A 12720-nucleotide genomic window follows, 5' to 3' on the forward strand; every position below is an offset into this window, starting at 1 on the left:
GTTGGCCATCTGTATGTCTTCTTTGGAAAAGTCTGTTTAGGTTTTCTGCCCATCTTTTGATTGGATTGTTTTTATACTGTTTAGTAGTTTTATTTTTCCTCACCACAAATGTAATGTATGCATTATATAATTTTTTAAGATACACAGATATATAAGAAAAGTAAAATATCGCTGTCAAGCCAGATTTCTCCTGGCTCTGGGGAGAGGATAATGTCTCAGTGGCCCAGCACATCCATTGTATATAATAAATTAACTTCTCTCATGCTTCTATAAAGACTCTGGTTATCTACCATACATGGGAGAACTGAGAAAATACCACGCAAAACATTTTATGTCCTCCATGGTTTAGGTGAGGAGCCTGGGTAAGAAGGGCTGACCTAGAGATTACTGATGTTACTTAAACTATTAACATATGTCATTCTGAATCTTTCATGCTCTCTCTCCTTGTCTCTCTGCCCCTCCCCGTGTACACATTCACATACACATTTTTATCTTATCTTTTATTTTAAAAAATGATACACTGTACGTGCTAATCAACTTTGCCTTTATTTTCCACATAGTTTAACAATCTCATTTTTTCTTTTGTTTTCCTGAATTATTGCTTTAGATTTTTGCTTAGAGTCCCAGAGGAGAATGTCTCAAACAGAACCTGCCTTGTTACTTTCCCACTTGATTAGACATAGAGCTGTGTCTCCACCTTCCCAGGCCTTGTCTACCACCTGTGATTTTTGAGTCCATTACTTTCTCCTCCTCCAGGTCTTTGCTCCATCAGTTTTGCTTGCTGTTTCTCCTACCTTTGGCCTTCCTCCTGCTTGGCTTGTTTTCTCTGACTCATGAGAATTGACCTGTGCCTAACCATGGTATTCCTCTCATACATCTGAGTATTTAGTACACAAAGCAGAGGAAAACACACAGTGCATTACCTATGGATGCCTCCAGAACAGCACAGCCCAGGTTCCCTCCAGGACCTGGTCTCAAGCTTTCCTCAACATGTCTTTTATTTCACCCACTCTGCATTTTTGCAGTTCCTCAGACACTTTCCAAATTTTCTTGTTTCTGTGCCTGTTCACTGCTCTGTTTAGAATATTGTTCTCTCTTTTCTTTCCAGTCTCCTTCCCTTGGCCCCTGTACTTTAAAAATCATCCATCCTTCAGAGACGTTGTCAGATGATACCACCTCTGATTTGTCTTTCTTGACACTCTGGCCAAAAGTGATTCCTTCTTCCCTTCTGTTCTTTCATGAGCTCAGCAAGTACTCATTGGGGACCTATTCTTGTCAAGGATTTTGACAAGATGATGGTTTATGAAGCTCTCATTTTGTATAAGAGTATTATATATTACTCTTCTTACACTCTTATATATTACTCTTATTATATTACCTTGTTAGTAAGTAATCATATCCATCTTATTTTTCTTACTGCCCTAAAAGGTGTAAACGACATCTGGACCCACCTTGTAACTGACATTCTTACCCATAGGGGGTGTTTAATACGTATTTATTGAATGAATGAAACTTTCTAATTATTTTAACATTTCTGTATGGCAGCATAATTTTGATATTTATATAAAATTATCTTTCGTGTAGTGAATGAAAAGTGTTACTGACACATAAAGGCAATGGAGAAAATGGATTTTGTGGGTATGTACTTAATTTAAGCAGTTATACCATCTAAGATTATTTTAAGCAGCTGTCCCTGAATTTTTTAAGGTAGTTTTAAAATTAGCTGTCACTGAGTCATAGGTTGTCTGGCTGTCATTCTCAGTCATGCTCTAGAGATGGAAGTCTGTCATATTTATATGCTTGGTCTGGGTGGGTTTTCTGACAGAATCAAAAAGAGGTGATGGGAGTCCTTGAGACCTCTAGCTGAAGGCCCTTGATAACTTCCTTTGAACAGGCTGGAAGGACTTTGATGTGCAAAGGGATTCATGATCTCCTCTCTTTTCCTGTCTTAGTTAACTTTTGTATTTCTTCTGTTCGATGAAATGTATCTTATCCCACCTCACCCCGTATCCTAAATATGCCAAGGACATCATGGTTTGAAGCAGTTGTTCTCAACGCATGTTCTAAGGACTCTTGGAAGTCTCCAAGTTTTCTCAGAGTTTCCACAAAGTCAGAACTATTTGAAATAATAGTAATGACATTATTTGCCCTTTTTGCTCTCATCCTCTCACAAGTGGCTGGTTGGATCTTGCGGGCTGTACGTGGCGTGTGATATCACAGCAGACTGAGTGCAGAGTGGACAGGAGTACCTAGCTGTCTCCCCTTCACCAGACACTGGGGAGATGAGCAAAACGTAAAACACATTTCTTGTTTTGAAAACTTGTTATTTTTTTCATAGAAGTGTTAAGATAATTGGTTTATTATTTTTAATAAATTAGCAGATACATACTATTAAAATTTATGTTTTAACTTCTAATATCAATAGATATTAAAAGCTCCTTAGAATCCACATTTTTTTAAAATTTTTATTTATTTATTATTTTTTTGGGGGTACACCAAGTTCAGTCAACTGTTTTTATACACATATCCCTGTATTCCCTCCCTTCCTTGACTCCCCCCACATTTTTGAAACCAAAAAGTTTGAGAGCCACTGGTTTAAAAGATTAAAAATATTTAAAATATCTGTCAGACTTTCTAACAGATTAAAAGGTGACATGTTTTTGCTGTGGTCAAGGTGTCTTCAAACTAGAATCTATCATCATTGATTCTATCAGTTTCTAATTGTTAGGCCTTTAGGTTGAATCCAGCTTTTTAGTTTTAAAAGAAATATTTCAGTGGTATTCTATACTAGTATTTTTCTAACATCCTTAATTATTTTACAGTAAATTCCCAGAAATAGAACTGCGGGGTCAAAAGGAACTGAAATGACCTGTTATGTAAATGCAGGAACCAAATATGCTACCATATTTTTTCCCCTTAATCATTGCCCTAGTTAGCAGGAAGTTTAATATCTTCCTCTTTAGACCGTCTCTTCCTCCAAGTTTGAACTTCAGGAGGCTTATTCAGTCCAGAGTGGTCCTGTTCTCTTACAAATGCCTGAAGAAAAGTGTAGTAAGTATAATTGTACACTGTTTATCTTCCTTCTCTTTATTACTTTCTGTTAGTGTTGAAGACCAGCCCTTTGTCGATAGTTGCTTGTCTAACTGCGACTAGGATGCCCGTTTTGGTCAGACCTGGCCCAGGTCAAACTAATGACCCCAGTTGGAGGTCAAGATTGCAGTTTATTAGTTCACACTCTTATACTCAACGATTCCATGCGCCAGGGAGGCTGATATCAGAGACACATCTGGCCTCTGCCTCATGCTGGGCCAGAATCTATCCTTCCTAATAAACCCATAAGCCCTCTGTGTGACCCTAGATCACCTGTTTCAATTAATTCATTTTCAAAGTCATTTTCTTTCAGGAGTGTTTCTGCCATTTCTTGCCAGTGGAACTTGGTTTGGGCTGTAAGTTTCTTCTGTGACAGAACTTCTTAAATTTGAATCTGAGGAATCAAAGATTGGGGTAATATTTCCTCCCTTCCAGAGCATTTAGGGTACTGGAAAGTTGGTCTCAGCAACTCTAGCAATTACTTTTGCACATCAAGAGTCTAAGATATGTTTCTCTAGGCCATGCAACTTCCCCTCCCAGTGAGCCCCTTTTTCCTGAGGGCCGTGGTGCCTACCCTTTGCCTAACTTGTTCAACAAAATAGTCCATGTGAGGGTGACCTTGGGTCTCCACCCCTAAACATATAGACTGACATAATTTTAAAAGATTGCCTTTTAAAGAGCATCTCATTTAATCTCTGCCTGAACAGTTGCCTGTTACACACATCTAAGGCTTATGATACGTATTGCCACTTGTTCTCTAACGAGGTTGCACCAGTTTACACTTCCACCTGAAGACAATCGATTTCTAGGAAAAGACTTAAAACCCAGACTGTGTTCTTAAATGTCATGAATAATTAGAATTGTTTTAATATTAAAGGAAACACAAACTTAAATCCCAGTATTTCTTGGTTATTTGCCAAATACTCATTTTGTTTGGCCACAGAATTGTGATCTGTGACACCTTGAATAATGTCTTCTGTAATAGCGTAGGTATACAGGGAAGAACAAAAGGAAAGAATGCATAGGTGAAATCATTGACAATGCCCTGAGGCAAATATGGTAGTATCACTGTGTGTGTTTGTTTGTTTGTTTATTGGCTGCGTTGGGTCCTCCTTGCTGTGGGCGGGCTTCCTCTAGTTGCTGTGAGCGGGGGCTACCTTTCCGTTGTGGTGCATGGGCTTCTCATTGTGGTGGCTTCTCTTGTTGTGGAGCACAGCCTCTAGGCACGTGGGGTTCAGTAGTTGTGGCTCGTGGGCTCTAGAAGGCAGGCTTGGTAGTTGTGGCATGAGGTCCCAGCCTTATTGAGTGCCCTTCCTCTTCCTGGCCATGTGTGCTATCTTCCACGCAGTGGGTCGGGAGGTGCCTGGTCACTGCAGCTTACGCTGTTTGGACACTGTCAAGGAGGCCAAGTGCCAGGACAGTGAACGTCCACTCTCCTTTTAAACCCGGAACTGGCTTAGGATTGAATGGCAATATAACAGCATCCATATGGCATCAGTGAAATCATTAAAAGACTTGAATTCTTAGAGGCAAGTTTTTCCTCATATTAAAAAATATATAATTCAATTAATTGTGATTTACTTATTAAGACAAACATCAGTATAATTAACCCTCTCACCCCCCCACACACACACCCTAGCAAAGTATACCCACCCCCCCACACACACACCCTAGCAAAGTAAATATGTAAATTTCTGTATATCACTGTGCTAAGGTCAGAGTTCATCCTAATGTTATATCATTCCCCAGTGAGTTTACCTGAATTGGTAGTTTTCCTAAATAATTGCTCATTCATATACAGACAGTCCTCATTATTCTTGATTCTGTATTTGCAAATTTGCTTACTTGCTAGCATTTATTTGTAACACTTTTAAAATAAATACCTGTAACACTTTCTTGGTCATTTGCCAACATTTATAGAGCCCCAAATTGAGTTGCATGACCTGTATGTTCCCAGCTGAGATTGAGCAAGGCAACTCTGCCTTCTTTGTTTCAGCTCTCATACTGTAAACAAGTGTTCTTTTCATAGCCTATTTAGTGCCCAATTTTTTGCATTTTTGTGGATTTTTATTGATGATTTTACTTTTTAAAATGGCCCCTAAGCATAGTGTCAAAATTCTGTCTGGTGCTCCTAAGTGCAAGAAGGCAGTGATATATCTTACGGAGAAAATACACACGTCAGATAAGCTTCATTGAGGCATGAGTTATAGTGCAGTTGGCTGTGAGTTCGTTGTTTATGAATCAACAATATATACTAAATAAGGTGTCTTTAAACAGAAATATACAGAAAACAAGGTTATGTATTGACTGGTTGATGAAAATGGTGTGACCAGAGGCTCACAGGAACCTAACTTGTGTTTCCTCAGGAGCATTGGTAAATTCAGTGTTTACGGTGACCTTGTAGAATATAACTACTGTGAATAATGAGAGTCAACTGTATTTGCTGCATTACTTCACTCATTTATTCATGTAATCTTTTATTCATTCGTTAAGAAAACATAGATGAAAACTTGTCCTGGGTGCCAAGCAGTTTCTACATGGCTTAGAATTTTCTCTTTTATGTTCTTTTGTCCATCATTGGTAGTTTTACGTAGCCTCTGACTCAGCTCGTCTGTGTGGTTTGTGATAACACATCATAAATGAAGTGTGAGATTGCATTTTAAAAGTTGGGAGTTGGGAGCTGAATGTTTCTAGCCTGCGACCATTTTAATGTGAGCTGCGTATTCAAGAATCACCCTTCTCAATAAACTTCTCAGGAATTTTCTTGCCTCCTTGGAGACCGTGATTTTTAGGGTCAGATTCCTCAGTGGGATGCCAGCAGAGCCAGGTGATGTGTCTGGCCATACCTCCGCACACCAAAATGCTGTGTCTGCTGGTTTGGCTACATGGCCTTGCAGGCAGGGCTTTGTGCTGGCAAGATTATTCCTCAGCTGTGCTTTTCAGATGAGAAGCCAGACCACACTATGCCCTCTCCTTTCTCTAATTCCCCCGTCTCCCTCATGTGTTTGTATTTCCATCTCTTTCCGCTGCCTCTTCACACTGTCTTCTAATCCACATTCAAGCAGAGTGAGGGGAAATGGACCTGGAGAGCACATGTTCGCCTCGTGTTCTTTGTGGCTCCCTAGATACACTCTCCTCCATTGAAGTGTTTCTCATTTCCTGGTTTTGATTGTCCAGGATGTGTGAGGACTAAGGTCTGTACCTTGCTGTTCTTCTCTCCTGATGTTAGTAAAACCACTTTCGCTGGAATTCCCCAAATGTGGTGGAGGGAAATATAGGAAAATTCCAATGATTTCAGGGATCTTTCATTGGAATGATCATAGAATTAGCCCAAAGACATTATTGACTATTACCTCAGTGACTATAAAAGCAGTAAAAATTAAGCTTGATGTTTTAATGTGATAAGCAGTTGAATAAATACAGTAACTTTCTCTTAACATCTTTGTGAAATTGTACTCCAAGGAAGGGAGGACCAAGACTAAAAAACCTTTGAATGCCCTTTAGTGCCTAGCACAATGCTTAGAACAACATCAACAAATATATCTTAAATGAATTAATGATTAAAATATCTCATTTAAAATATAAATATTCAATAATGTTAATTTTATGCTTATTCTTTCAGATACAGATGAATATAGACCTCCTGTTTGGAAATCTTACTGTAAGTATACAAATAATTTAAATTGGGTGGGTTATAGTGCCTTATAAGTAATATAAAAATATTAGGATCATTAGATATGAAGATTCATTTTATTTTGTGTCCACTGAAAAATTAATTCACAACAGAATTTGTGACTAGCACAGAAAAAGAAATTGTGGAGAAATAGGAGTGTTTCCACAAAGTCTGTACATGGTTTGCATGTCAGGAATGCATCTCATCCCTCTGAGCTTGTGTAGAATGTCATATATATGTTGACAGTGGCTGATAAAACTAATGCAAGGAGAGGCTAAGAATTCAAGGAATCTAATTATTCTTAGATCCTGGTTCTTTATATAAAAAAGGAATAACTAAATGATGATGATAAGTCAGGAGGCTGTCTTGCTAGAAAGATTGAGTAAAAAGAGGCAAAAGAAAAGTGGTCTTTTTTAGGAATTGCCTTCTCAAATATAAAAGAGATTTAAATCTATATTGTTCTTTAAACTTTGCGTTAGAATATAAATTTTTTCTGAAGAGTCTAGGTTCTTAGTCCTTTATTTTTCCTTCCTTGTTGTCTAGAGAGTATTACTGTGTCAAGTAAAAGCTATTTTAGATTTTTTTAAAAAATGGGAATAGGGTTAGTATAAGTAACGTTGTTTTTTTTTTTAAACTTCATGAATGCACTATTGCAGAAACCAGTGCTGTAAACTTTTGTTTGTTGTCTGTAGAGTCAAATAAGCAGCCTAAAAACCCTGTACTTTAAATATAGATTGTCAGCATCTTTGTAAATGTTGTTATTCTATATTTTGATATTTTAAGTTGCTAAAATTTGCTGACTGAATGCGCAGCAATTCAGATTCTTATTGGTTTTATGTTCCCAGAACAACAGATAGTTTAATGTAATAGGTTGCCACTTTGGGCTAATTATAGTAAGCAAAATATGAACAGTCTCTGAAAATATTGCCGTAGATGCATTTTCCCCCACCCCTGCTGCTTCCTTTTTGTTTTGGGGGAGTATAGTTCAAAGACTGTATAAAAATGACTAATGTTCTTTACCTCTCAAAGATTTTGTCTCATAATCTCATTGGCAGCACGCCTATTTAAAATTCTTCTCTGTATTTTCTGGTTTTCAGTTTATCTTTATTCCCTTTGCTCTGACTTGTGCCTTGTGCATTTCAATGTAAGAGCGTTTATAAAACCTCAGACTGTTATTGAATCATGGTGGTGATTTTTCCCCCTGAAGAATATTGATTACTAAATGTGGTATATGCAATTTGTATTTTCTGTATCTTCATATGTCTTATAGAAGTTACCATTTGTCTTAAAAATGGCACATTTCTTTCTTTTTTTGGTGATAATACTGAGTTTATAGATTCTTTTTAGTACTTCAGTGCCTGAAGAACACTGCCCCCCCCCCATCATTTTAAGAGTAGAAACAGGGAGGAAATTATTAGAATAGACTTTATTTTCTGACCATCAAATACAAAAACTTCCAGTTGAAGGAGATTTTATGATTAAACTGTGTTAAAGCCGAGTGGAAGGGCCCATATTTAAAACTGGTCATGTGAAATTTCCTCATCAAATCATGATGTATTCTAAGAATTTGTATATGTACAGATTTTTCCTAATGAGAAAATATGTAAAAGTTACATTCTCACGTAGAAGTGTTACGACAATCATTTAGATTGTTAAATGTGTTTGTCAAAATTCTGGTCCTAGAAAAAATTGGGATATAGGTGGAATTGTTTTGTTTTCTTTTTGTTTGTTTTGCCTTTGCCACTCAGTCAGTTTTATAGTTTTATGTCCAGCTAGCTGTAAATAATCTTCAATAATGTATTTATTAATAATATCAGAAGTTCATCTGTCCCAGAGTCTGTGCATTTTAATAGGAAAAAAATTAAAAACTGACAAGCCTGTGACACCCTTATTTCATTAATAGTGACTGAAATTTTAAGTTACTGGGATAGTAGGCCCTGCCCTGTACCCTCAATAACTGAGCCATGACATTTTGTTTAATTCCTGTATGTGCCTTGATCAGAGTTGATAATTAACAAACTCTGTTTGATCGTCTTTGGGACTGACAAACCATAATGCATTTGTCATCTTCTCTGTATTGTGACTTAAATTTTTGTAATTAAAATAATTCTCAAAATGGTGATGAAATCTAAATTGAGATTTTAAAAAAATCAGGTATGTCAGTCCACATAAGGAGATACAAGCAGAGTGAAAGTTATTCAAAATGTTCTCATTGTTTACTTCTGTACTACATCTGTAAAACTAAAGGGGACAGTTAATTTTTCATGTCAAAGGTTGCAGCATGTTAAGGATTTTTTTTTTCTGTCTTTAACTTGGTGGGGTCTGAATAGCTTTCACAGTGTGATTATAAGAAACTTACTTTCACTGTGATTCTATAAGAAACTTATTTTATCCATGCCTCTCTTGTGCTTTCTGATTTTGGTTTAGTTGAGCTTGTGAAAACATAATTCTAAAACCTTACCAGTTGAAACCAATAATTAAATAGAATTAGTAAGATTCTAAGTTGAGAACTCTTTTAAAACAAATATAGTTTTGTTGCTTTTGAATATGTATTGCTTGAATTAAACCAGGGACCTAACATGTAATAAATGAGGCAAGCGAGGCAGCTGGGGACTGTGAGAAAGCCGCGTGAGGTTGCGTCTGTAGGGAGTAGAGTAGCTCATAATTAGCTCCCCTTTACTGGGGGCATCTAACACTCTGGGTCCAGTATTGTCACTTCTTCTAAGTTTTCAAGAGAAGCTAGAATTCTCTTTTGCTGTTGTTGTTGTTGTTGTTAAATCTCTTAATTTTTAAATGTTAAAAACAAATTTAAATTTGGAAAACAGCAAACCGAATACCTGAGCCGGTTTTGACCTCAAGATACATTGATACTTTCTAAGGTGATTGAAAAATGTTAAGTACCTTAATTATGTATCTTCTCGTCGTGACTTTAGCTATTAATTTTTGGTGAGTCATTTAATGATTGTGCAATTTAAATTTCAGCTGAGTTCTGGTGTAAATTAAAAAAAACTCTAAATTGAGAAGGGCCTGAATTAATTACTCTTTATTGCAGTGCATGATTTTTTAATCATCCTTTTGATGGGTGTTCCCTGAATTCGTATGTTACATTCAGTTATGCAGTATCCAAAGGCCCTCCCTTTTACCATTGCCAGGGACTATTTTAAATCTTTCACATGTAGTATTTAATCCTTTTAGTGATCTATGAAGTAGAAACTATTATTATCCCCATTTTCAAATGATGGAAAACTGAGGCTCAGTATGCATTGTCAGAGGTAAGCCCCAGCGTTCAAACTCCAGGTGGTCTGGTTTAGGAGTTCAGATTTGCAACTGCAATACTCTGTTGCCTTTACATAGCAATACAGAACAGTGATGGGTGTGTGTTCTCCGTATGTTTATTGTATGTATACACACACAGACATATATATACATGGTCTAATTGTATATATGTATGTCCCTGTACTATATATGAATGAGTATGATCAGAGGTGGAGTCTGTATAATGCTATCCAGTTGAAATGACAGCCATACATCATCTGACAATCCCAGATGCTAGGTAGTTTAATGTTATATTGGTCAAATGTCTACATATATAAATACTGTATTAAATTCAGTTGTATGTGACTGTATGTGTAGAAATAGAAAACAAATTTTCTCAAGAGATAAACTTAGAACTACATAAACACACTTTCTCTGATAACCACACATTCTACTCATTTTTTTCTTTATTTTAAATCCAAAAGCCTGAAGTGAGGCTTAGAAGGACATGGTATTGGTATAATTTTCACCAGTTCATTTTCAGATACCCTAAAAATTATCCTCTGGCAAGCTATTTAAGTGTCTGAATTCTGTCTTTTGCTGCATTTACTCTGGTTGAGTAAGTGGTGGTAATTTTGGTTCAGAAATCTTGTTTCTAGGGGAGGTTATCTTTGAAGATAGATGTTCACAATATAAATAGGGGAGAAAACAGCATATGTGTTACATGTAGCCTATAAATTCTAATTTTAGCTTCAAGTTTGACACTTAATAATGTGCTTTTAAAATATACAACTATTATTCATTTATAGCAGAGGCATGCTTTGTGTAACATATCCACAAAAATTGGGGAAAATAAATGACCAGATTATGGAGAACAGAGCCAAATATCCAATACTGATTTGTTGTAACACTTCTGTGGATTATGATTTTTTTAATTTGTGTTTCCTCCTTGGGCTTTCACTATATTTAGTTTGGCTTACTTCTTTGCTTTCTTCATAACAAAATTTAATAACAAGTAGAACTGTAATACAGTTTGCTTATGAACATAAAAAAGCAGGCAGGTTTTGATTCCTGATATATTCAGATGTTCTATGTAAGGGAAACTGACATCTTTTATTTTCTAACTTCCCAGTATATCAACTGCAACAAGAAGCCCCTCATCCTCGGAGAATTACCTGTACTAATGAGGTGGGTGTAATGAAACCATTACAACAAAATGTCTCACAATCATTGGTTTTCCAAACTTTGACCTTCCTGAGTGGCTTGGTTATTTGTGGGATTAACTGTTGATGCTACTTAGCATCATAAAATTATAACTTGAATGCATTTTTCTTAACATTCTTCTCACTTGAAATAACTACCACTTTTTAATGGACTGTTTGGAACACAGGATAGAATAAGAGTATAGTTTTAAGTGACGTTAGTATTCTTTTCAGTGAATTTGTACATTCTTCCGTTTTTTTAGTGTTTTATTCTTCACTTTTTGAAACAAAGTTTGAAGGCATCATTGTAGCATCATTGAAGTAATTTTTCTGTTAAAAAAAGATTTAAATCATGATTTTAAAACGCAAAAGTCAAATGCAAAAGTCATGGACAGTTCAGTTCACCAAAAGAGATCTGACATATATGACATGACAATATATGAAAAGATGTTTAACTTCATTAATAATAAGAGAAATGCAAATTAAAATACTCAGTGAAAGTTTTCACTTTTCAAATTGGCAGAAGTTCAAAAGCTTAGAATATACTCCTTAGCTGGTAAACCTGTGAGGAAATAGGCATTCATATACTGCTGATGGGAAAGTGAAATGCTACAACTTTGAGAGTTTTGTAATATCTAACATCTGCATTTACCCTTTGACCTGTCAGTCCAAATTCTAGAGATTTACTCTGATGAATTGCATGTACAAATATGAAATAGCATATGCTCAAAGTTTTTCATTTTAGCATTATTTGTAATGCAAAAATTGGAAAAAATCTAAATGTTCATAGGTGACTGAATAAATTATAATACTAAAAAGAATAAAGAAGATTTCTACAAGCTGATATGGAATGATTTCTGTATACAAAATGTATATATAGTAATTATGGTCTCTTTTTAGTAATAAAGAAGGGAAAATAAGAGAAAAATAAAGGTTATTTTTGTAAAAGAGAAACACAGGAAGGTTAACCCGGATACCGGTGAAATAGTTTTCCGTAAGGAGTGGGTGAGGAGCAGCGTAAAGGGGATAAGGACTGAAGTGAGATTTCTCTGGGGGTGTGTTTTTATATAGTTTTGACTTCTGAACTATGCAAATATTTCACATATTCAAATAACCAAATTAAATTAAAATGATTTAAAAAATGCTAAAGTTGAATACAGATAGAGACAAATGAACCTAACAAATTCATAACTAATCACCCAAAATTAAAGTAGCTTTTAAACATATTATTTTGGCTATACAAAGATAGAGGGAAATATTCTAAGATCTGTAACCTACAAAAAAATCTTTAAACTGTAGTTATTAGATTTGCTGTTGTTAGTGGTACTTGTTTAGAAATTCTGCAGTTATTTTATTGTAATATAGGATAGAGCAAATGAGTAATTATATTGGACTTTGGGGAACCAGGGTTTTTAGGAGATATAAATATGGAATGAGGGGAAATTGAGAAGTACACTGTGGTAATGAATTTGAATTGGAGGTATCAATATGACATCACAG

General features: G+C 35.8%; 1 protein-coding gene across 1 annotated transcript in view; it reads left to right on the forward strand.

Moving 5' to 3' along the window:
• CHN1 (chimerin 1) overlaps window positions 1-12720 on the forward strand; it is a 198905-nt gene that overhangs the window by 47580 nt on the left and 138605 nt on the right. The window contains exons 3-4 of the mRNA XM_057746578.1: window positions 6713-6751; window positions 11151-11206. Coding sequence (XP_057602561.1) covers window positions 6713-6751; window positions 11151-11206 — 95 coding nt within the window. The remainder of the gene's footprint in view (window positions 1-6712; window positions 6752-11150; window positions 11207-12720) is intronic.

Source organism: Hippopotamus amphibius, chromosome 8 (genome assembly GCF_030028045.1).
Source record: "Hippopotamus amphibius kiboko isolate mHipAmp2 chromosome 8, mHipAmp2.hap2, whole genome shotgun sequence".
In the NCBI taxonomy this organism is placed as follows: Eukaryota; Metazoa; Chordata; class Mammalia; order Artiodactyla; family Hippopotamidae; genus Hippopotamus; species Hippopotamus amphibius.